Genomic DNA, 22796 nt, shown 5'->3' with positions numbered 1-22796 from the left:
TTAGAGGCACCAAGTGACTCTTTATCCAATTATAGATTGTTCAAACAAGGCACTTCCAAAACCTAGCTCAGAGAAAATGTTGTTCAGAGTAGTCTGAAAATCCCCTAACCACACAAAATAGCTCCTGTCCCACCTGAAGAGCATTGGAAAGGTACAGGGGAGACACTGCAGCACTGTGGACCAGCTCAGTGCCAGAGTAGGAATCCCAGGTCACCATGCTGGTGTCCAGCAAAGCCCCTTTGGATTCCCTAATTTTCCTGTTAGACTGCAGTGATTCGCAGCAAGCCATCGCTAATGAGCCCTGCGTGGCTTACCAGATTGCTGGCTCAGCTGCAAGGCACCAGCTTGCCAGGAAAGCGACAAGTGTCTCACACATGGGATTTCCCATTTTTTTTCAATCCCACACCTGCTGCATTGACTGTACACAAAAACTATGACGAAGTGCAGAGGAGGCGTAGGGAACAAGGGAAAACAGAGGTATCCATATCCTGAAAAAGATCTGGCAGACCAGCAGGCAATGAAGAATTCCAGAAATGGAGCACATTCAAATTCTCAACAAACATAGCAGGACAGAAAATAACCATAGCCACCATCCAAGGAAGGACTTCTGCAAAAATCCAGCAGGGATGGTGCAGCTGTGCTAACACTATGCTTGGTGTTTGCAAAGACACCTACACAGAGAGAGAGCTTTTCAGCAAATACTCCACTGGCCTGATGAACAGTGATCAACGCAAATATTTATTTTACTAATACCTACTTCATCTGGACGGCAGTTGCAAAGATTGGCCTTTATAAGGATATTGTCACCTTCACAAGTGCTAAAACCCACTTAAACTACCTCGGGAGCTTTGCCATCTCTCCCATCCTTTTTAGCTCTTTAGAAAGCTTTTTGGTGACTACCAACAGGCCGAGTTGGGAATGACCTTTACAAGGAGCCACCTGAAGTGTTTTTGCTGTCTGCTTTCACAGAAAATTCATCTCACTAGATAATCTGCCCAGGCTAATTTAGAATTGACTGTATAACAACCTAAGACCAGGAAAATTCAGTTAACTAAGCTTTCTCACAGTTACTCCTTGATTAAAGAGCACACAGTTGATATAAACTCTTACACTCCAGCTGTATCAAGGAGGGGGTCTGCTATCCAAACCTGTCCCCAACCAAAGGTTATTGCTCTCACTGAGAAAAGAGTCGGTGGGCACCAAATCAGACATACGCAAGTTATCTTTCAGAAGCATTTGCAAGTAATTAATTAATGCCGCCTGCTTGGCACACAGGTGGTCACAGAGGAAAAGATGGGTGTTCATCCATCTGCCAGTGACAGAGCACTGCGATACATGAACAAGCCATGCAGTTCACCTTTTGCTAGGAAAATTATATGTTTAAGCTTTTAAGGGAAGCAGGTGTAAGAGAACAGCATAGGAGGGAGAGCCTAAGAATTCGTGGTAGGATCATTAGGTAATATTTAAACAGCAGATTAGACCTATGCTAGTGGGGATACATCCCAGCAGTGGGCAGGCAGTTCTCCTTAGTTTCTTTTCCTGTCTGGTGTTGGATCTTATCAGCAATTCAAAGTCGAATTAGCAGGAGTATTTCACTTAACAATTTAAAGCTGCATCAACCTTTTTCCTCACCATTGTGGAGGCGTCAGCCACGCAGCAGCAGCCACTGGAGGCTGAAGCTTTGCTGCAGTTGCCACCAGAAAATCATTAACATGGAACAAAGCTGTTTCCTTGAAAAGTGATGCTGAGATTAATGCTTACGGCTTGAGGATTTATGAAGCTTTACCATCATCACCCTCGCTCGGCGCAGCCACACCCTGCTGCGCTTTCCTGAAATGACCTTTGGTTTGTGCTCCTGACAATAGAGCCGAGTTTCCTGCTCCGATGCCGGGACCGCGAGGATCAACAGGAACTGCCGACTCTGCGGTCTGCAGAAATGGGAAAACGGAGAGAGAGAAACAAACAGCTTCTCAGTTAACACAAGAGCTGTCAACCCCAGACAGCCTTGGAAAAATAAGAAGATGAACTCCAATAACCAAGAGATTTATTTAAGATCTTATAGGGAGGCACAGAAACAGCTTGAAGCTGATTCAGCACAAATAACTAAGTTCAGAGAAAAAATCAGCTAGTTTCCTTTCTCTCCTACTCTTGATTTCATTTCTGCAACATTCAATTTCCTTTCAGCAAGCCTGCCTGCTGGTGTTATTCATACTGAGAGTCTGTCACGTGTTGGCTTTCAATAACATGTTCCTGGTTAGACCGCATTACCCAGGCACCGGAGAAGCCCCGGGCACATTATCTCAAGATGATTCTCTCTTCTCAGCTGTGTAATTGCGCTAACTTTAAATGGTGCTGAACAGAAGTAAACTGGAAGGCTGATCCAAGGGGGTTGTGCTCCTTGGGCTGCTGGTCTGCTCCCCGCCATGGCTGTGCCCACCTGGGGACCTGTGGTCCTGCTTGGAAGCCATGGCAAGAAACAGCTTTTGTGGCTGCTCCAGTAAAGCAGCTTTCCAGAGGCCTGTGCTTCCCACAGCTACACTGCTTTATTTAAGGGAACTGAAACAAAAAAGTCAGAGCTCACTGGCAGCTTGAAACCACAATGGGCTTTTTTTTGCTCTGCCCCTGTTGTGCAATCCTATAATTGGCAGCGGCCCCACCATGTGCTGCTCCTACCGTAACGGACTGTGATTTGTCACACACCAATAAGGCCCTCACACACCAGTAAAACCTTGTGGGGAGGTGGGCCAGATCCGGAGCTAATGCAAGTCAGCTCCCATCCGAGCAGTGGGGCTTCCTGCCTTACATCACTGCATTCAGATACACGGCTCTGACCACAGCGATGGGGGAGATAAGCACTTCAGATACCCTGGCTCACAGGTGGGTCTATTAACCCATTTTGTACACTGGTGCGCCCCACTGTTCTTATTACCCTACCACAATTTTAAAATAAAAGAAAGAAATTAAATTAATGCCTGTGACTCTACTATCCCACTGGTTTGTGCCCAGCTGCCCTGATAGAAAAGCGTCTCCTCTCCCACATATGCCTGAAAGAAGGGCCCATCTCTTTGTGTTGCTGCAGGGATATAGGGAGAATTTGCCTTTAAAGGTCATCCCCTTTTGGGTGAGAAAGTGTTTCTAAGCAGGACAGGATTGAAGCTCATTTGGTTTTGGCCTCACTGGAGGAACAGTCATTTAAATAATTTGCCCAAGCCTTAGAACTGTCTCCAAATTCACAAAGGAGAACAAGCCCCAGGTCATCCCTAGGTCTGCCTAAACGAGCAGAACAAATAAGCAAAATAACATGCGTGTGCCCAGCAGCGCAAGGGAGCGGTGTGTCCCTCTTCCCCAAAGCCCTGGTTCATGAGTGCTTTCTGTGCATTTGGGCTGGCTGAGCACTCCAGAGCACTGGGGGCACACAAAGGTCTCAATAAGCACCCCAGCCTCCTGTGCTGACATTCTGGAGGGTCTGCCATGATTCATGGAGCAGCTGTCAAGCTACAGCCATGAGATGCAGCCCTGAGCATCACGTGCTGCAGATCACAGCACCTCCACCATGAGGGGTGACACGTCACACAGCCTGACACACTCCTGAGCTGCTTCTGAGCTGTTTACCCACCTTCCCACCACCTAAAACCCAACAAACTTGTTTTGAAGAAACAGTTTCTTATGTAACAGGAATGATATGGTCAAAGGGCAGCTCTCCCTGAATGGGGCTGGGTTACAAACAGGGATGCTCACAGCTGAAAAATGACCCTAAACACATCAAGTCAAGCAAATACGCCTGTGTGCCATATACATAGACATATACAATGCATGAGAGATTAAGGCAGTATCTTCTCAAACCCAGCAGAAACTCCTCTGCGGGCAACCTAAGCTGCTCTGACACCAGGTCACAACCCAGCAGAGCACACTGCAGGATGCCACCAGAGCCAGCACCTGCTGCAGCCCAGCCACCATCTTGGGAACGGCCATGCAAAAGCCTCATCCAGCTGCAGCTTTGGTTCGGACATCTCGCCCTTAGAAATGCCCTGTCTGTGAGCCAGCACCGCTGCCTCTCCCACGTGTCAGCCCCACGGCACCCCTCTGCCTGCTCCCTTCTGACAGGCACCAACGGGGCTGAGGTTTCCTACGCAGGGAGAGGAATCTCATCCTTCTTTCAGTTGTGCCATCACTTCCAGTAAATATGCAGGAGAAAGGATTTCTGAGCTGGTCCAGTGAATGTTTCCTCTTCCAATAGACTTCAAAGTCATCAGCATTTCTAGACACTTGACTTCAGAGGCTCCTATCCCACAGAAAGGAGCTTCTTGTCAGCCCCTTGTTGGTCTGTATGACTCTGCGGTGTCTTTTACTGATGGGACAGTTGGGCATTTACTTGCTTTCAGCCACAAATCTGTTCTTTGTCATCTCTGGCCCACCTGTGTTTTCTTTACATCAAACTGTTTTCATTTCCCCCTAAAACGAAAAGTCCAGCCTATGTGCCACTGCACCAAATAAATATCAACACTCTGAGAGACAGGAGGCAGATGAGTGACTCATCACTGGCTGCTCTCCCAATACTGTGCGACAATCACAAAGTCACAAGGGTGACTTTATAATTCCAGATCTTGTTTCTTGTAAAAAGCATCATCTAAAATTACAGCAAGCACAGGTAAGCGTGCTTCAGTGCCTATCAGCCAGCAAGACGACGTGCAGGCACGGTGCTGCCACGGGGAGAATCCAGCAGCAGGAGGACGGCCCTAAGTTGCAAATGGCACATGATACGGGCCAGCTTGTTTCCTTATGGCTTGTTCAAGGCCAAGGTCACCATCACCTTGAATAATAACACAGCTCTGTGTCAGAAGCATCTCCTGGTTAAGTACACGCAGACCCATCGCTCCATGCCTTCTTGCCCACCACAAGCACACCCCATCCCACGCTTCTGCTTGTCCAAGCACACCCCATCCCTCCACCTCTTCTTCCTCGGCACAAGCACAACCCGGTCCGTCTCTCCTGTACCACCACCACAACCACAGCCCACCCTCCCATCTCTCCTTGCCCAGCACAAGCACACCCCACCCCTCCGCCTCCTCTTGCCCAAGATGCAAACCCCATCCCCCCACCTCTCCCGGCCCACCACAAGCCCATCCCGCGCCTCCCTCTCCTCCCTAAGCACACCCCATCCCTCCAGCTCTTCTCCCCAAGCACGCCCCGTCCCTCCATCTCCTCTTCCAGCACACCCCATCCCGCCATTCCTTTTTGTCCCGCAGCGGAGGCGCTGTCCCCGGCGTCCGTCCGTCCTCCCCGCCACCACCCCCACCCCCTGACCCGGCCCGGCCCCGCACCGCCCGGGACGCGCTCCGGCACGCCGCCGCCTGCCCGCCCGGCGAGGGGGCGGGATTCCCGCGCGGTTTCCTCACGTCACGGTGCGGGGGAAAGCCCCGTCGCGCTGCCGCTCTTAGGGCCGCGCTCCGCCCCGCCAGCCTGCAGTCTGTTGCCGCCGTCGTGCCGTGCGGTGCCGTGCCCAGCCGTGCCGTACCCACCCGTGCCGTACCCACCCGTGCCGTACCCATCCGGGCCGTACCCATCCGTGCCGTACCGATCCGTGCCGTACCCAGCTGCCGCGATGATGCCTGGCAGAACCCTGCGCAAGACCGCGCCGTCCGCCGCTCCCGCAGGTACGGGAGGGTGAAGGGAGCGGGGTGAGAGGGAGGACACACTCCTCCGCCCGGGCCGCTGCCTCCCACCCGCGGTTCCAGCACCCGGAGCGGGGGCAGCGCCCGCCGCGCCGCGGGGGCAGGATGTGGTTGCGGCTGCCCCTGTGAACGCGAGTGGGGTACAGCCGCTGCTCGTGGGGCGGGGGAGGGGTGGTGATACTGAGAAAAAAAAAAAGAAATTGAGGAAAAAAAATTACAACATTGCCAAGATGTCATCAAAATTAAAACGAAACATGGGCGGGCGGGCGGCGGTGCGGGTGGCTGACGGATCTTGCTTGTGCCCTGCAGAGCGGGAGGTGGTGGCGGAGTGCGCCCTGCAGCTGCGCAGGGTAGGCGACAGGTGGGACCTGCGGCAGAAGATCCTGAACCTCCTGACAAAGCTGTTCTGCCCGGAAACGTGAGCTCCCGTCCGACACGGTGCGCTGAAAAGCAAGGGAAGACCTTGGCCTTGTGGATTTGGAACAAGAGACTTCACTGACACTGGAAGACGAAGAAAGCTCTTTGCGTTGTATTTTGCTGCCTGTAGCCACTGAAGGATGGTTACATGATTTCTTTGAAGAATGTTACAGCAATATTGGCATATGAATGCCAGATGGAAAATAAAAAGCTAGCGATGGGCAGAGCCCCTCACCATGCAACGGGGAGACTTGGAGCAAGATGGAACTTGCCCTTCAGCCTGGTCTGAGCAGACTTCCAGGATCCTGGTTTCCCCAGTCACCCTCTGGTCCTCGTGTCCCACAGCTATGTTTCACCGAGGGGCTTTGGGATGAAGCCAAAACAAGTGTCAATGTCTTGGAACTTGGGATCATATATCAGAAGGCAAAAGCCAGTTGCGCAGTTTCTGACTGCTCATTTTTTAAAGCATAGATTCTGCTGGACAGGGATCTGGTGGTGGGATTATTTCATCTGTTAAGTCAACCTTTAGCTTTATTGAAAGGTTATTTGTTACACGATGTTGCTTTGTGGACTTAAAAATACAATTTGATGAATTAATATGATGTTGCATAGTTCTAGTCTATGTTTTATATACATGTCTTTGTGTATAACTGTTCAATAGAAGTAGATCTTAAAGTTGAATCTAAGTTGAATCTCAGGTTTTCTTGAGACTGTTATTTACTCAAAGAAAGCAACTACCTCTCTTTGAAGAAATAATAGAATTTAATGTTACAGTAGGTACAGGGAGGCAGCCTTGGATTTCTGAATGTTTAGTTATACTTAGGAGTGAAGGTTCTTCCCTCGTACTTTATTTCCATTCCATTTCATGACAACATCATTTTGGTTCTGGAATGGTGATGCCACTGTAGCACAGCTGGTGGATGAATGGTGATGCATTATGCCTGTCTCGCTGAGGGGTTGTTACCCTTGGCTGGCTTTGGAGGAGCTGAATTAAGCATGCTGATTGCTGTCAAGGCAAACAGTAACTCTTCTTGTCAATTCATGTCAGAAACGATCCTAAACCAGTATTTTGTCATGAGTGCAAGATATCAAGAAAATGTCTGAAGTTGATGATGTTTTGTAGCTACCTCTTAGGTCAATGTCCAGAGTTCCCTCTCTTAACTAACCGTGTATGTAAGTACATTGGCATTGTATAAGGCTGTAGAGTTGCACTTTCTGAATTCTGGGTCTGTTCAAATTACTTTCTTTCCTGCCTTGTAGTGAATTCTTGTTTGTATTTATAAAATTAATTTTTTGGTTAGCTCTTCTGAATCTGCCTTTGCAACATTGTCATTACATAGCTCTGTCACAAACAACTGTGTATGGCTGTTACTTGTCACTGATTTCACTAAGCAGAAGCTGACCAACTTTGCCTGCTTTCCACATGGAGGACTTAACCCCATCCCAGGGGTGTTACTGGGAGCTTTGCCATTGACTTTAGCCACACGCATGGTTCCCTCCTCCTCTAAGCCAGCTAATACCTTTTCAGTGAGAACCTAATGTTTCCATAATAGTTGTTATTTGTCTTAATACTGCAAAATAACATATTTTGCTGACATACACAGAGATTGTTTTTTCAGGTATTAAAAAGTGAATGCAAAGAGTTTCTGTTTGGCTAAACACCAGCTCCTAGACTAGTGCTGCACGCAACTCGGCAAAGCAGTTCATCGAAGGCAGTCCCGACTTCAACAGGAGGGCTCCCACTGTATGACCTAGGCTTGGTGGAGGCTTGGAGTTTTCATCAAGGACACTAAACAATGATCATGCCTGTCTGGGAGTCTCAGGAAAATTCAGCTTTACCATTCACATCAGTACCTGAAGTGTATTTGAATGAAAGTGTGCTCAATGTATGCTGCTTTGAAATTCAATAGGAAATGAGGTGTGGGCTTCATAGAGCCTGCCCAATTCTTCAGGCTGTAGCCCACATGAATGTTATGAAAAAAATTTATGTCCATAAACACATTGTCATGGGGATATCTAAGTTGAGTATTAGTGCAGTATTTTTCTGTCCAGATTTGCAAAGACTATTTGCCTATTGTGAAATGTTTTTATGTTTCTCTGAGCATTGTCAAAAGTGTTAGCATTCACCAGGAGCTCAGGAAAAAGATCTAGATCCAAGCAATCAGTGCCAGTATATAAGCAAGTGCTTGCTGATGTCATCCTTCCTATTCCTTTTGTTACTTCAGCAAAGGACCTGCTATATGACTGTATCAACACGGGGGTTTTTTTTTTCTTGCAGCCTATTCTGGATATGGGCCAGAGGTTTTGCGGTATGCCCTGTGCATGTACGTCTTGAATTCTGAGATAATAAATACAAAGCATTTGCAAGAAAAATGAGTCATTGTTGTTGTAACTCGGGTTTTTTGTGGATTCTGAATGCGTGATCATATTATACAAATTCCTTCCTTACTTCCCAGTCAGCAGGCAGACACAGGAGCAACAGCAGAGTGCCAGTAGGGGTGCATTGGGAGATGAGGCTTTTACTTCTACCTTTAAGAGGAACAAGATATAACCATATCTTTGAACTTTAAAATGGGAAACTGAGACACCTATTCTAGTATATTCTAGTAACTACTGCCCACAGAATAGTTGGATGCTGTCAGGGGCTACGTTACCTCTACCAGAGGCGTTGCAGCTTTGAGGAAGAGTGTCCATGGGGATCAGTGAAGGAAAGACATCCTAGTTAAGGGTTTTATCTCAGATGCAGGCAGAAGGGAATGCAGTGTTTCGCCAAGGTCAGATTTTTACTTTCTCCAAGTTTGAAGCTGGAGTTTTGGAAAAGGGGGAAATGATACTGTTTACCACAAGGGAATAGCAAAGGGATAGTGTAGAGCTTATTCTTCTTCCTTAAAGCTGGGACCCAAAGATGTGTCTGTGGAGAGGAGAGCCCGAAATCCTCACCTGCAGGCTCTTCCCTGACTCATCCTGCTGCTTCTCCCCAGCTTCACGGGCAGGGAGCACCACGCCTACAGAATGCGTGCCCTGTGAGAGGAGGACTAAGAGCTTCCTGGCCAAAGGCTCTGGTTTCTAGTAAATGAAAGAAACCAAAGGGAAGCATTTCCCTGTCCTTTCCCAGTTAGCTACCAGCAGAGGCATGGAAAAGCTTTACTTGCGGGACATCAGCAAAGTGGTCCTGAGAAGGCCCATCAGCCCGGTGCCAGGTGCTACCACAGGTGCTGCACAGTGCATTTTTGCACCGCTCCACCAGCAAATTACACTCATAAGACTCATCAGACTTGTGAAAACATCCAGACACCCTCACGCGCTGCCTGCCGGAGCCTGGCCCCTCTCCAGCCAGGCCACCACCAGAGCACAATGCTTGTGACCTGCTCCTCCCTAAAGGGCAGGGGAAAAAATAATAATCCCATCACTGGGGCATGGCATCGGAGTCTGAAGGCGCCTGACTCACCCACAAGCACCTGATACCAAAAAAACAAAACAAACCCACCTGCCAAAGCAAACTGCTGGAGTTGCCGCCCCGTAGCACTTGCCATTAACCACGGCTTGTGGGCACCTGCCAGAGCAACAAGTGCAGCCCCAGGTCACGTTTGCAGTGAGCTCACCCAGGCGAAAAGCAGCCCGGTGCCCTTGGCCAGCTCACACTTTCACACCTGAGACTGCATGCACAAGCAGTATTTCCTAAACAAATTGCTAGACAACAGACAACACCTCCCTCCTCCCCTCTCCCCCCCACAGGATATTTTTTTAAGTCATCTGAAAAACAATGTCTCATATGCTGCTCATTATTTTTAGCACATGCTGCTGGAAAGGACTAATTTTATCATTTTCCTCCTGTCGACATGAGATGGTGTGAGACCGTGACGTGCATCCATAGAGGTGCAAGGAGGCCGGACAGGAAAGGCTGGGGATATGATGTGTTGTCTTTCAGTCTGGCAGGGTTTTCCATGAAGTAAGTGACTGATAGCAGGACTGTGAGTGAGCAATAGTCCCAAAAGCTGTTACAGCTGTAAACAAGTGTCTTTACCCAAGTGCGTCACTATATTGTCTGGACAACGGTGTAAGAAATCAGCCACACCAAGGCTGCCCTCCCTTCTCACGCATGGTCTCTTTGCAATGCAAATCTCACCAGTCTGCAAGTCCTCTGAAAGCATAGAGGCAGGCGTCCCTCCTTTAGCAACAGGAGATATCCCATGAAATGGCAGTGACCTCAAATAAAACTGTTTCAGTCATTTCATCTTACAGGGGCTTTGGTGTCACTCCCTTCTCCCCATGAAAGGACAGCGGGAGCACCGCTTAGCTCGGCTCCTCCGGCTCCTCCGTGCCACTGCCACTGCTTGAAGAGCCAAGCCACCTTTCTTGCAGGACACAGCCCAGCTTGCAAACCTTGAAAAAACCCCATTTACTTTCAGCAGCCCTGAGTAAGGCCAGTGAAGAGGCCTTGGAGCTGCCATCAGGTGCCAGGCACCGTGACACTGCTGCAGCACCTGTCTGGGGGGGTGTCAGAGCAGTGGATGGCCCCAGGATGGCACCCAGCACTCAGCTTTTGTGCCCTTAGGGTTTTGCCTGCGTTATCATGCTCTGCCCAGGTCAAGGTACCACATTTGTGCCTCTTCCCTCAGGTCCAGGATCTGGGCTGGGATTGCAGCCACTTTTGCCATCTGATGCATGGCAGCAATTAAGGGCAGATTTCTGCTTGCACCTTTGCCTTCACACTCCCGAAAGGGATGTGACCGAGCTGTGACAATTGCATGAGGCCACATCTAGGTCTCTCCTGCTCAGGATCAGGAATTAAGAAAGTAATTTCGATGACAGCAGTAGGGCTTTTCCCAGCACTGCTGTGGCATCGGCAGCATGTCAAGGAAAAGGCTTTGCTATGTAGGGAAAAAATCCAAAGAACTACAGCTTCAGGAAACTTGTTTGCTCAGTGCAACGGTATCAGACTGATTCAACTGCATGGTGAGGTAAGGCCAGCACATATGGGACTACCAATGGAAAGGCAAAAAGGTTCTGGCTTTTCTATTGACTAACTTTAGAAAATACCCTGACTGATGGAAAATATTCTTCTAGTCACAACTTTACCCACTGTGGGATGGGAGGGCAACTCCTTGTTTGGGGAAAGGATGTTTATTTGTATCAAATGTTCTTTCTTATAATAATTTACTAAGAGGTATTTTCTATTTTTAAAGGAAGAAAGCTTTAGAAATTATTGCAATCATTATTAATTTGTGAAATCTTTTAGCTGAGTCAAGTGTTTTGAGGAACACGACTACATGGAAAGAGCAAGACATGGCTGGCTTTTTCCATAAAGGAAAAGTCTGAAAAGGGCTTTTGCTAAGGGCTGGTGATGACAGTCCAGTTTCAGCCATACTCGTTGACAAGGAGAAACAACCCAATCTCCTTTACCAGAAGCAGCGGGCATCAGCCCTAGATAACGCAGCATCACTTTCTTTCCAGGTATCTGTTGAGACAGGGGTGCTGGACAGGGTGGAGATGCTGTGAGAGTGCTTATATGACCCAATATTGCATAGGAAAGAAAAAAGCTGCTGGCTCTGGGGAGGGCCATAGAGAACCTCCTCACCATGGGCTCTCCTTCACACCACCCCTGTGTGGGGACAGAGACAGCGACCATCAGCCTTTGGTCAAATGTGATAAAGTGGCAGTTTTGACACATTCCAAGAATATAGATGAGGTTTTGGAGCCATAAACAGCTACACCAGAGACACACGGACCCTGTTTGGACAGTAAGTTGTCTTGAGTGATGCTAAGAGGGAACACGAGAGCAGCAAAGACATAGAAAATGAGAAATAAACAAGAACTTTTCATGTAGAATGATAAATCTGATTGCAAACAACAAAGTAGGTGTCTCTGTCTCATCTATATCTCAGCTCTGTATGTTAGTGATACAGGAGTGAAAAAAGCCATGCCCAAAAATGCAAACTTCGCATACCTTTTGTGCCAAGTTACCCATTTGCCCATGCCTCAAGGCCTTCAGAAAAAGCTCAGTCCCTGAAACACAATTGAATTAGGTAAAACTTAAATGTAATTTTCTACCACTTCATATGTCTTAATGGATAAATGAAGTCGCATCTACTAATCCATTTATAGATTAAATCCATTGTGTCTTCTCTCTTTTATATTCCTCTTTACTTAGTCACTGTCTGGGGCGATTTAGATTTTAATTAAAGACATTCTGGTAAGAGCCAGGCTGCTCTGAAGCTTGAGCCCTGTTGACTCCAGCTCATGCCATGTGTTGGGAGAAAGAGGGAGAAGGACAGACGCAGGATGGATACAGGGGAGTCACTGAAAGATGGGAGAGGAGCTGGGCTGGCCCAGAACAGAGGATAGCAGGAGAAAGAAGAAAGCAGAGGAGGTCTTCATGTGTAAAATTGTCCTTTTGCTTTTCCCCATACAGCCCTGGGGGAGAAGCCAGGCCCCAGCTGGGGACAGGTGTGCAGGAGCAAGCTTGAGATGGCTGCATGTGCCACCCCACACATCCCCACTCATCCCCTTCCCAAACTACTGGTTTTATGCCTTGCGCAATGTCATCTGTGCAACAACACAGGCTCTGCAGCATCCCTCGTCATGGCTGTTTGCAAGGTAGAGGGACATGGGGAAAAGGAGTCCCAATGCAGACAGGGGACTGAGGTGCCACAAAGCTCCTCCATTTCCCCTCCAGCCCAGGAAAAGGCCACGCCAACCACAAGGCAGGCCAGGAGCCCAACGTGCCGGCCTGTCCTGCAGGGTGATTCAGCAGAAGCGCTGGGGCTTTTTCCTCCTCACATGACTCTTGCTCACTTGCACCCTCATGGTGCAGCACTCAGAGAAGGAAACCGAAAGCAAACACAGCAGCTTTTGGAGCATAAGTCCGGTGATGAGGGAAATGTCTTCCGTGCTACCGGCGCAGGAAAGCAAACGCCTTCATCATCTCACAGAAAAGCCTGCCCATCCCTTTTGGGCAGCACTGAGCACTGGAGGAAACGGTGAGGTTTGCAAGGCATGGCAGGAGCGACACAGGTGAGCACCAAGCGTGCCTCAAGCAGAAGGCAGGACCGCGCCGTGGTGTGAGCTGGGTGGGAATTTCCAGCCGCGCTGCTGCTGTGAGCACCCAACCCAGCACCCAAATATGAGCAATGCACAAGGGCTTGCAATGTGGATCTAAATGCTTAGCTCACAAGCTATTTCTTCCAGCTCAGCTTACACTGCAGCAACTCACTGACGTGTCTGTGCGTTGAAAGGAAGTGTGGGATTTTGGGCCCCTCTGGCATTCCCCAGGTCAGAGCAGCTGGGAGGAGGGTATCTGGACCATGCTTTCTGGGCTGATGCATCTTTGTGGGAAGCAGGCTTGGTTCGAGCTGCTGGGCAATGACAATGAAGCCGGCTGTGGCTGTAGCATGGTGGACCACTTGATGAAAAGTTTCCTGGTTTGGAGGTTAAGGCCTCCACCTCCTACTACAAGCGCCACTGCAGCTCCACTCCATCCACAGAGAAGTTATCTCAAGCTTGGCCCACACCGCTGACTCACTGGGGTTTTGGAGGGGAGTTTGTCCCCACGGTAGGTGGAAAACAACAAAATACCAGTCTAGAACTAGTTGTATATATGTATTCCCTACTGTATTGGGTTTGCATGGCCAGGTTTTGGTTAGCAGGGAGGCTACAGGGGTGGCTTCTGTGAGAAGCTGCTAGAAGCTTCCCCTATGTCTGACAGAGCCAATGCCAGCCGGCTCCAAGACGGACCCACCGCTGGCCAAGGCCGAGCCCATCAGTGACAGTGGTAGCGCCTCTGGGACAACAGAGTTAAGAAGGGGAAAAACAAAAACCACAAAAAACCCAGCAGCATTTTGCAGCCAGAGGGAGGAGTGAGAAGATGTGAGAGGAGCAACTCTGCAGAACCCCAGGTCAATGAAGAAGAAAGAGCAGGAGGTGCTCCAGGCACTGGAGCAGAGATTCCCCTGCAGCCCATGGAGAAAACCATGGTGAGGCAGGCTGTCCGTCTGCAGCCCATGGAGGTCCATGGTGGAGCAGAGATTCCACCTGCAGCCAGTGCAGATGGATGCCCGAAGGAGGCTGTGACCCCGTGGGAACCCTGCACTGAAGCAGGCTCCTGGCAGGACCTGTGGCCCCATGCAGAGAGGAGCCCAGGCTGGAGCAGGTTTGCTGGCAGGACTTGTGACCCCATGGAGGACACATGCTGGAGCAGTTGGTGAAGAACTGCAGCCCATGGGAAGGACTCACATTGGAACAGTCCATGGAGGACTGTCTCCTGTGGGAGGGACCCACACTGGAGCAGGGGCAGAGTGTGAGGAGTCCTCCCCCCTGAGGAGGAAGGAGCGGCAGAGACAACGTGTGATGAACTGACCACAACCCCCATTCCCTGTCCCCCTGTGCTGCTGTGGGGGAGGAGGGAGAGAAATCGGGAGTGAAGTTGAGCCTGGGAAGAAGGGAGGGGTGGGGGGGAGGTGTTTTAAGATTTAGTTTTATCTCTCATTACTCTGATTTGACTGGTTGTGAATTAAATTAATTGTCCCAAGTTGAGTCCGTTTTGCCTGGGACAGTGATTGCTCAGTGATCTCCCTGCTCTTATCTCGACCCAGGAGCCTTTCATCATATTTTCTCTCCCCTGTCCAGCTGAGGAGGGCAGTGATAGAGCGGCTTTGGTGGGTGCCTGGTCTCCAGACAGGGTCAACCCACCACACCTACACATATCAACCTTTTCTCTTGTAGCCTAGGGGTTGGGCAGGAGGTACAGTTTATGGGCAGTGTGCTCCAGAGACTGCTGCTCTTAATGAAAACTACATTTCACCTTTGCCATCTGCATTTTCCTTGCAAAAGGGCAGGAAAAAAAATAAAGCATAACTTCCAAGCCACCAAAGTAGGTCCTATAAAACACCTTCTAATAATTCTTCAGTGCTTTAATCCTCTTCAGTCTGAATGACAGTTCTTAGAGGGTGGTATTTTATTTCTAGCTTAGACGCGCATCTGGACAGGATTAACACTTAGTCCTTGACTGTGCTCTCCAGAACAACCTTGTCCCTGTGATGCCAGTTCCAATTGCAGACCAGACAGACTGCAGCATAACAGAAAAAAATACTTAGAAGAGTACTAACAATACCATTTATTTTCAAAATCACTAAAAACCCCAAACAAAACAGTTTATGGCGAATACAGATTTACATAACAGAGACAGCAAATTGAAAAATGTACAATCTATTTCATGGTATTGCACTCACTTTTTATAATATACAAGGCATTTCAAACAGTTCCCATTAAAAGAAGTTTTATTTATATAAATAAAAGTGTAAATATACAGTATGATACAATAAGTGTATCAGCCTAACACAGAAAATCTACCTAAAGTGGGATCCCAATTTCTGACATGATCTAGTCTACTCCTCATTAATATTTCCACTTGTACATTTACGTAACCTAAACGTAGAAGCGGGTAAACATTCCCATCTGGGAACAGTTCCTTCAGATTTTGACTAGAACCACTGCAGAACATTAGCTAGGGTTAATTTTAAGTGAGGGTCATTAGAAAATATAAATCACTCAACAGTTTCTTAATACTTACCTGCCCTTGTATTTTTTTTTTTTTTTTTTTAGCAAGAATATTATCAGATGATGTTGTCTCCCTAATTTAGGCCTAATCTCACAGTTTTCAATACGGATGCAGTTCCCACAGAAGCTGGAAAGAGCTTCCAGGTACAAAAGGCTGCAGAATATGCAATGGCAGTATCGCACCAGAGCCTGCTCTCATACCCAACGCGCACCCTGAGCTGCCCCAGGCCTAGAAGCGGCAAAGCCCTCCACCAGACCTTCTCCATCTGAGAGCAAATTCACCTTAACTGCAATGCCTTCAGGTCCCTGGTGAAGAGTTGTGGACCAAGTCTGTAATTTCATCCTGATTTTTTGGTCTTCCAAAATGCAGCTGGAAGTCTCTGGAGAGTTACCGCTCTGCTAGAGTTGGGCCAACCCTCCACCATGACAACGAATCACTGTGGGGACCGATACGCAAATAGCAAGGCCAAAAATGCTTGTGAACCTACTGAATACTCATGAACTAAAGCAATGCCCTCTGTCATTTTGGTATGACCAGGCTCTCAGAAAAATAACATTTACTTTGCCAAGTGCATAACCAAAGGTTCACTACATCTGTTTGGTCTATCCATCCTGTTTTTAATAAAGCAGACCCATACTGCATAAATTCTGGGGCTTTTATGGGGAATGTCACCCCAACAGAGACATCAGGAAATGCTACTGTAATCATATCAACACTGGTAGCATCAGTAAAGATGTTTCTTGTTCTTTCACCAAAAAAAAAAGTATTTTCAGGAACAGAAACAATCAGGGTTAAATATTCTTTTTCTTGCTGTCGTGTTAGTAGAGAAGTATACCTATAGTAACTATCAGACTTAAAACATTAAACCTATCTTTTAAATTATAGTCACTACTGAATACACACAAATATCCCCATCTCTTTGCTGTTACTCAGCAAACACATATCTACGTGCATGTAAAATAAAATACTGAACAGTATTCGATTACTGAAAAATTAAAGCCTTCTAAATCACTCACAATGAGCAGTACCTGCAAATAAGCGTCTGGAAATATTCACCACGTATCATCTTAAGACACCTCAAATTAAGTTTAATTTACAAAATGAAGACTTCACCATTGAGCTCACACTGGTTTAAGAGTGAGGGAGACATATACCTACCTGCATTGAAACCTCCAAAATTTTAAACTGTGGACTGAAAAAAAATGCCATTTCCTAAAACACAATTGTGACTTACCACATTAAAGCAGCAAAAAGTCAGTACTGCACTTGTACGTATTATACGTATACAGGTATGTATTCACTACGCTGCATTAAATTCCACATGCATTTTATGTATCTATTATACATGCTATTACAGTCAGATTTTGGTCATTCCTGAACAAGGCCTCACCATTTAATTGTCATTGCCAAATGCCTTCTCCCTGTTTTTTCAGCAAATATGCAGGGGTAACCTCTTTTATCCCAGCACAGGCCTGCACCCTCAGTGTGGTCCTCCGACCCCAAGTGCTGCATCCTCCTGAAGCCTCTCCCACCACAGAGGTGACCGGAGACAAGGACCGGTCCTGACAGTGACTGATCTTCAGGGTCACAGGGGACCCAACTCCACTGTCATGTCACAGCACTGAACCTGGATTAGTTTCAACAGAAATCCTGCAGGTAAAGCAGCTGTAGGACTACATACAGTATTGCCTTTTCTGTAACCAAAAGCTGCATCTCCCCTCTGGATTCACATGCTAATATGTCACTGAAAAAGAATCTATTCATTTTTAGGCAAACATTGCACAGCTTTTCTGCTTGCCTGGTCTCAGGTTGCCTCGCAGAACTGAATTTTCCTCTGCACGTCATAACTTGCAGTCTAATGAAGCTGTCACAGAAATGAACCAAAGTGAGTGCTCCACTAACCTGGAAGCAATTGCTCCAAGCACTGTTGAATAAATGTAAATAAACTCAACTATAGTAAGATCTTGGGGTAGGGCCAAGCAACAAGCCCAGATCTTTTTGTAACAGCTACGCAGTGTCTTGGCTCACGATAAATGTAGTGCTTCAAATTTGGAGTGGCTCCAGGTGAGAGCTCTTCACCCTGGGCATGTTGGCTGCAAGTGATCTCCAGCCTATATGCGACAAACAACCTGAGCACTCTGGAACAAACAACTTGTTCTCAGCTGATAAGGACACTGGCCCATTTCCTCCTGTATCTCTTTTACGTTGTTTAACCATCCCAGATGTAGGAAGAGAAATAACACAGTCTAATCTCTTGCACCCATACACTCTCCTTCCATCACAGCAGACTATAAATAACAGCAGCATGGCTCACTACTGATACCTCTACTGTGACTAGAGGTGAGGAAATCCAAAGTAAGCACCCACGGCATTGCAACCCTTTGAGCTTTGCTGTATCTAACACCATGGTTTCTCCCATTTTCAGTTTCACCATCCAGAACCCTCAGCATCAGCCCATGCCTGATGCAGCCAGGGGCACTTTTATCCTCCACACGCATTCTCATCCACTCTCACACGAGCAAAAATAAATAGTGGACAGGAGAAAACAAAAAAGAGCGATTAAAAGCCACCACAAGTATGGCCAGTTCAGATTTAATCTGTTATAATCCCCATTTTTAGACCACCATTTTCCAGCTTGAGTGTTTCAAGTTGGGCAGCCTTAAGCCTCTTGCAGGCAAATAAAAAAAGCCCGGCTTTCAGACATAATTAGCTATCGCTGAAGTCTATGGGATCTGCAAGTGCTCAGCACCTGAAATTATCCCTCTTTCAAAAATATATATATTTTAAAGGTGCCTAACATTAGAAGCCTAAATTTGAAAATTCAGACCCCAATTTTTATCGCTCCCATTTTAATCACAACTAACAACTCAGTCTACACCTTGGTGGACAATCCCCTATTATTTGGACATGATTTTCTTGCTCACAGATGTCTACTGCAGTAATGCCAAGTGCTTTCAGACACAAGCTGCACCTAAGAGCACATTCAGTTGTGGTGGATGCTGAGTTAGTTCATCACTTTTAAGAGGATTTTTCAGCTTTGCAATAAATGCTCATGTTTTAGGCATAAAAGTTGTGCAAAATTATTACTCTTTTGTCATGCATTTTTAGCAAAACTGCACTTAGAAGAATAAAGTGAGATTGTTCCAGACATTCTCTTATTACAACAAAAAAGGACCAGACCCTTAGTAAGTGTCCTGAAGTCTTATTACAGCTAAGTGATACAGTACAGTCTAAATATCCATCCTTGTGAACAGGATGGCAACCAACAAGTTATACTCCCAATGCTCTGCTGATACTAGAAATATCAGTGACAGGCACAGTGTTATTTATCTCAGTCAAAATACTTTAAACCAAACCCAGGATAGGTCTTGAAGGTCCATTAAAACTGCCACGTAATACAAAAATGTCTCTAACATTTGGCTTCCTTCATCCCCAATAATTAGGTGAGATTTTATGATGCTCATCACATGCTTGCTCAGTGGTTCTCCAAGGCTCTTAGCACCTTTCTGTAGAGCATTAAGACACTTCTGTGTGGCTTTAGAAACAAAACCAGCTTCTTGCCAGTTTTAAATGTTTTGTCTTAGCAAGTGTGATTAGATGTAGTGCTTCCATCATATTGAAGTTCTGTGTTTTCTGATTAGTAACTGAACAGGGCCCTCTGGTACAGATTTAATAATGTTCCAGGCATCGTAATGCATGAGGCCAAGTAATGATTTTCCACTAACAGCAAGAATTTCATCTCCAGTTTCTATGTTTCCGGATTGCTCTGCAGCACCACCTAGGAGCAAAAGAGGAAAAGAGTCAGTGTTTTAAAAAAAAAAAAAAAAAAAAAAAAAGCCACAAAAATTTGCTTTCCTCTGAGATGAACAGCAAATAAAACATCTTTCCAACAGTGGCAATTTCAGTACAAGTCACTTATGTTCAGCGCAGTTCTAGCAATCTACCCCATGCAGCATCTCACAGAAAATGGTTTTTTAACCAAGATAAATCCTTTTCCTAGAAAAAATGTTTTTGAAAGAAGCAGTATGAATGCATGAAATATGCTGTATGTTATCTCTGTAGCTGTAAGAAAACCTGTTTGTATGTGGCATGGATGCATTTTCTCAAACAGAATTTTAGCAAGGTAATAAGCATATAATGCAGTAGATTGTAAAACCCAGAAAACAGAGAAGAACAAACCAAACACAGGTAGCAAACTTAGGACAAAGGTGCCAGACACAGAAACAGCTCCTAGGGAGGGGCACACCCTTCACTGCTGCTGACAGCATTTTTTCTGTGCTGATTATTTAATTAACATCAGCCATCACAGGAAGGGAAGGAAAGGAAAAAGGGAAGGAAGGGGAAGGGGAAAAGGACTGTATCTAAGGATAAAATATTGAGCTCAAAAATTAAATATGACCTTTATCCTCAGAATCACTTTCTAAAGAGGGGAAAACAAACACACACAGAGAAATTGATAAGCAGTTGATAAGGGAAATATCAGTTTGATATTTTTCCTTGACAAGAGAATAAACCACTGAAAAGTAATCCTTTAAAAATGCTGCTCACATGCAACTTCATTGCGAGTTTCAGCTTCCTTTATAAAGTGCTATGTTTTTCACTAAACTGAATCCCAGACTAAGACAAAATCACAGCATAGTTCTGGGATTGGTTTCCTTTCCATATATGGTTCATATAAATTAACTACCTGCTGACAAAGCATCCAAGAGTGGCAGTTTTTGAATACGAACATCACATATTCTTGCTGAAATCTAATACTGGTATCTAACAAAAACAAACAAAAGAAGGCAAAAAATGGTAAAATTAATAATTGGGTATAATGCAGGATGGTGCTTTGGAACCACACTGATTATCTGCACTGTGCTCCTCTTAGAGAAGATAACTGGATAAGGCATGGACTCCTTAAGCTGTTATATATGATATTGCTGGTGTAATTTAATGTCTAGAATAATGGACACGCCCAGGAAGGAACTGCATCATATTTACTAAATCAGATTGCTTCACAAACGTTTCCTAGCAGATGCAATCCCTAGCCATTCACAGGGGTGATTTTTTAATGACCACTTTGGCTAGTAAGTGGTAATAAATGAGGGCCACAAACTCCACCTTTGCTTCAAAAAAAAAAAAAAAAGAGTTCAAGAATTAAAATGTCTGTACAACACACAAAAGGAAAACTGGGATAATATCCACTGAATGCTTGTAGTACCTTTAAATATTCTTTTTACAAGCAAAGGCCTGTCTCCAGCAATGGAAGCTTTTCCACCATCAAGACTGAATCCCAAGCCAGCAGAGGTTTTCAATAATTCAACACAGATGACATCATTCATATCCAGGTTTGGATCTACGACAGAATATACATAGCATCTTGTTATGCAGTTAACAGTAAATTGCAACTTGTGTTTGGTTGGTTTTCGTTTTGCTGCAGTGACAAAGCAATTCAGAGTTCAGTTCATACTCCAACTAGAACATGTTGTCACCCAGTTTCTCAGAAGTGAATGTGTATCGTTGCAGCTGTGAAGGAGAGGCAGTACAAAATGCATTTATGCACAGAGACATTTTCATTTTGCATGTTTAACAAAAACCTGCCAAGGCTTTTTCTTTTTTTTTTTTTTTTGGGGGGGGGGGGAGTGTGCAAAATTAAAGCTTATCAAATTTAGCAGACTCTAAACATCAACAAAATAACTGAAAAATCACAAAAATAGTGAGATGAGAGTGTTTCTTTTTCTTTCATTTGTTCCCACTTGCTTATTCAATGAACCATTTTTTTAAACAACAGTAATGAATGAAATCTACATTGAACAAAGATGTTCCATCCTCTTAATGATTCACTAGTGTGAATAATTGTTTCTTTTTACAATTGTTTCTTTTTCCTCATATCAATGGAAATAACCATAATACCTGTAGTTGCATCCTGCCTCCTACATAGCAGATATTTTTAGAACACAATATTGCTGTAGCTGACCTAAAATATGATTTTGCTTAGGAGGAAATCAATCTACAATTTTGGACAACAGGACCCTCTTTACCCTGTGCTAATGTAAAAATTATGTAGTCTGCATTATCACAAATTACTGCTATTGTTATCTCAAAAAACTATAAATGTTATCTAAAACATCTGAAGATGTGCTTTGCCTTCAGGATGGAAGTATGTTCTTAATAACCCAATATTGTTGCTTATGAAATAATGTTGCCCCCTAGTGCCTGCACCCAGCAGATATCCTGCATTTGTCAATGTGCAGGACACAGGGAGTTTAGGGTAGAAAGGGATTCTGAAGTAACTACATGTATTATATTCGTGACAACAATTCCAGAAAGGCTGATCCATTCATTTACAGAGTGCTTTCTATCTCTTTTAAGCTGTATTACAAAGCTTTACTCTAAAACCTAGTGAAAGCATAAAGCAATAAAAACTCCTACAGAAAAACCCCAAACTAATGATTACAGCTAACCAGTTAAAAATGGGTAAGTGGCAGCTGCACATCCAGGTTTTGGGGTGGTCTGAGTTGAGTGCCCAGTATTGCCCAGGCAGGGGAAGCCCCATTGCCAAATCTCAGCAATAAACTGTAACCACTCCCTCCCAAGGACACTGCAGCAGTGCAGGACTGAAGCAGGACATCTCCTGCTCCTGAAGCAGCAACATAGACAGGTACTAGAGCGTTTTGTCTTAATTCTACAAAAAATTTGAGAGATCTGTTTGTAACACTGCAAGTGCAGCCTCCACACCAAAATGCTGTCTTGTTCCCAAACAGGAACTTAACTATTCCACTGACATATTACCACTTAAACCATTTATCCCTAGTTTCCTATGGGATGGCTGACTTGGATTTGGCTTAGCTCCATTTACTGTAATATCAAAAGAATTTTTTCTATGGTTTTAGTAGAAACAGTATGAAATCTGCTATTACAAAGAGTAAGTTCAGTCCCTATTCATAACAAACTGCAGAGCTTGGGGTTTTCTTTGAGGTTGTTTTCTTTTTCTTTTTTGGGTTGTTTGCTTTCTAGCACTGACTACTGTTACTACTCAAACGGAGTTTATCCTGGATTGGAAGAATATGTGGAATCACTAACTTTAGTAGAAACTGGATTAGGCCCTAAATGCCCTTCTAAGTTTCTGCCTAGTTATGATACTAAAAAAACAAAACAAACTGCGT

The 22796-nt window shown here is 45.7% G+C and overlaps 2 protein-coding genes across 10 annotated transcripts in view; one reads left to right on the top strand and one right to left on the bottom strand.

Annotated features, from left to right (window-relative positions):
- Positions 1-5425: 5425 nt before the first annotated feature.
- Positions 5426-8462, top strand: PMAIP1 (phorbol-12-myristate-13-acetate-induced protein 1). Its single transcript, XM_075740574.1, has 2 exons — positions 5426-5654; positions 5982-8462. The coding sequence occupies exons 1-2, from the start codon at positions 5603-5605 to the stop codon at positions 6092-6094; spliced, it is 165 nt and encodes a 54-aa protein (XP_075596689.1). The 5' UTR covers positions 5426-5602; the 3' UTR covers positions 6095-8462.
- A 6724-nt stretch (positions 8463-15186) lies between these two features.
- The window catches only part of PDZD2 (PDZ domain containing 2), a 208326-nt gene continuing 200716 nt past the window's right edge, over positions 15187-22796 (bottom strand). For all 9 annotated transcript variants that reach the window (XM_075739930.1, XM_075739931.1, XM_075739932.1 and 6 more), the window contains 2 exons: positions 20852-20986; positions 15187-19423 (listed from right to left, as the gene is read on the bottom strand). In XM_075739930.1, the coding sequence (XP_075596045.1) occupies positions 19257-19423; positions 20852-20986 (302 nt within the window). In that variant the 3' untranslated portion in view covers positions 15187-19256. The remainder of the gene's footprint in view (positions 19424-20851; positions 20987-22796) is intronic.

This window comes from Balearica regulorum, chromosome Z, assembly GCF_011004875.1.
Source record: "Balearica regulorum gibbericeps isolate bBalReg1 chromosome Z, bBalReg1.pri, whole genome shotgun sequence".
Taxonomy (NCBI): domain Eukaryota; kingdom Metazoa; phylum Chordata; class Aves; order Gruiformes; family Gruidae; genus Balearica; species Balearica regulorum.
This window is presented reverse-complemented; position numbering and strand designations above follow the sequence as displayed.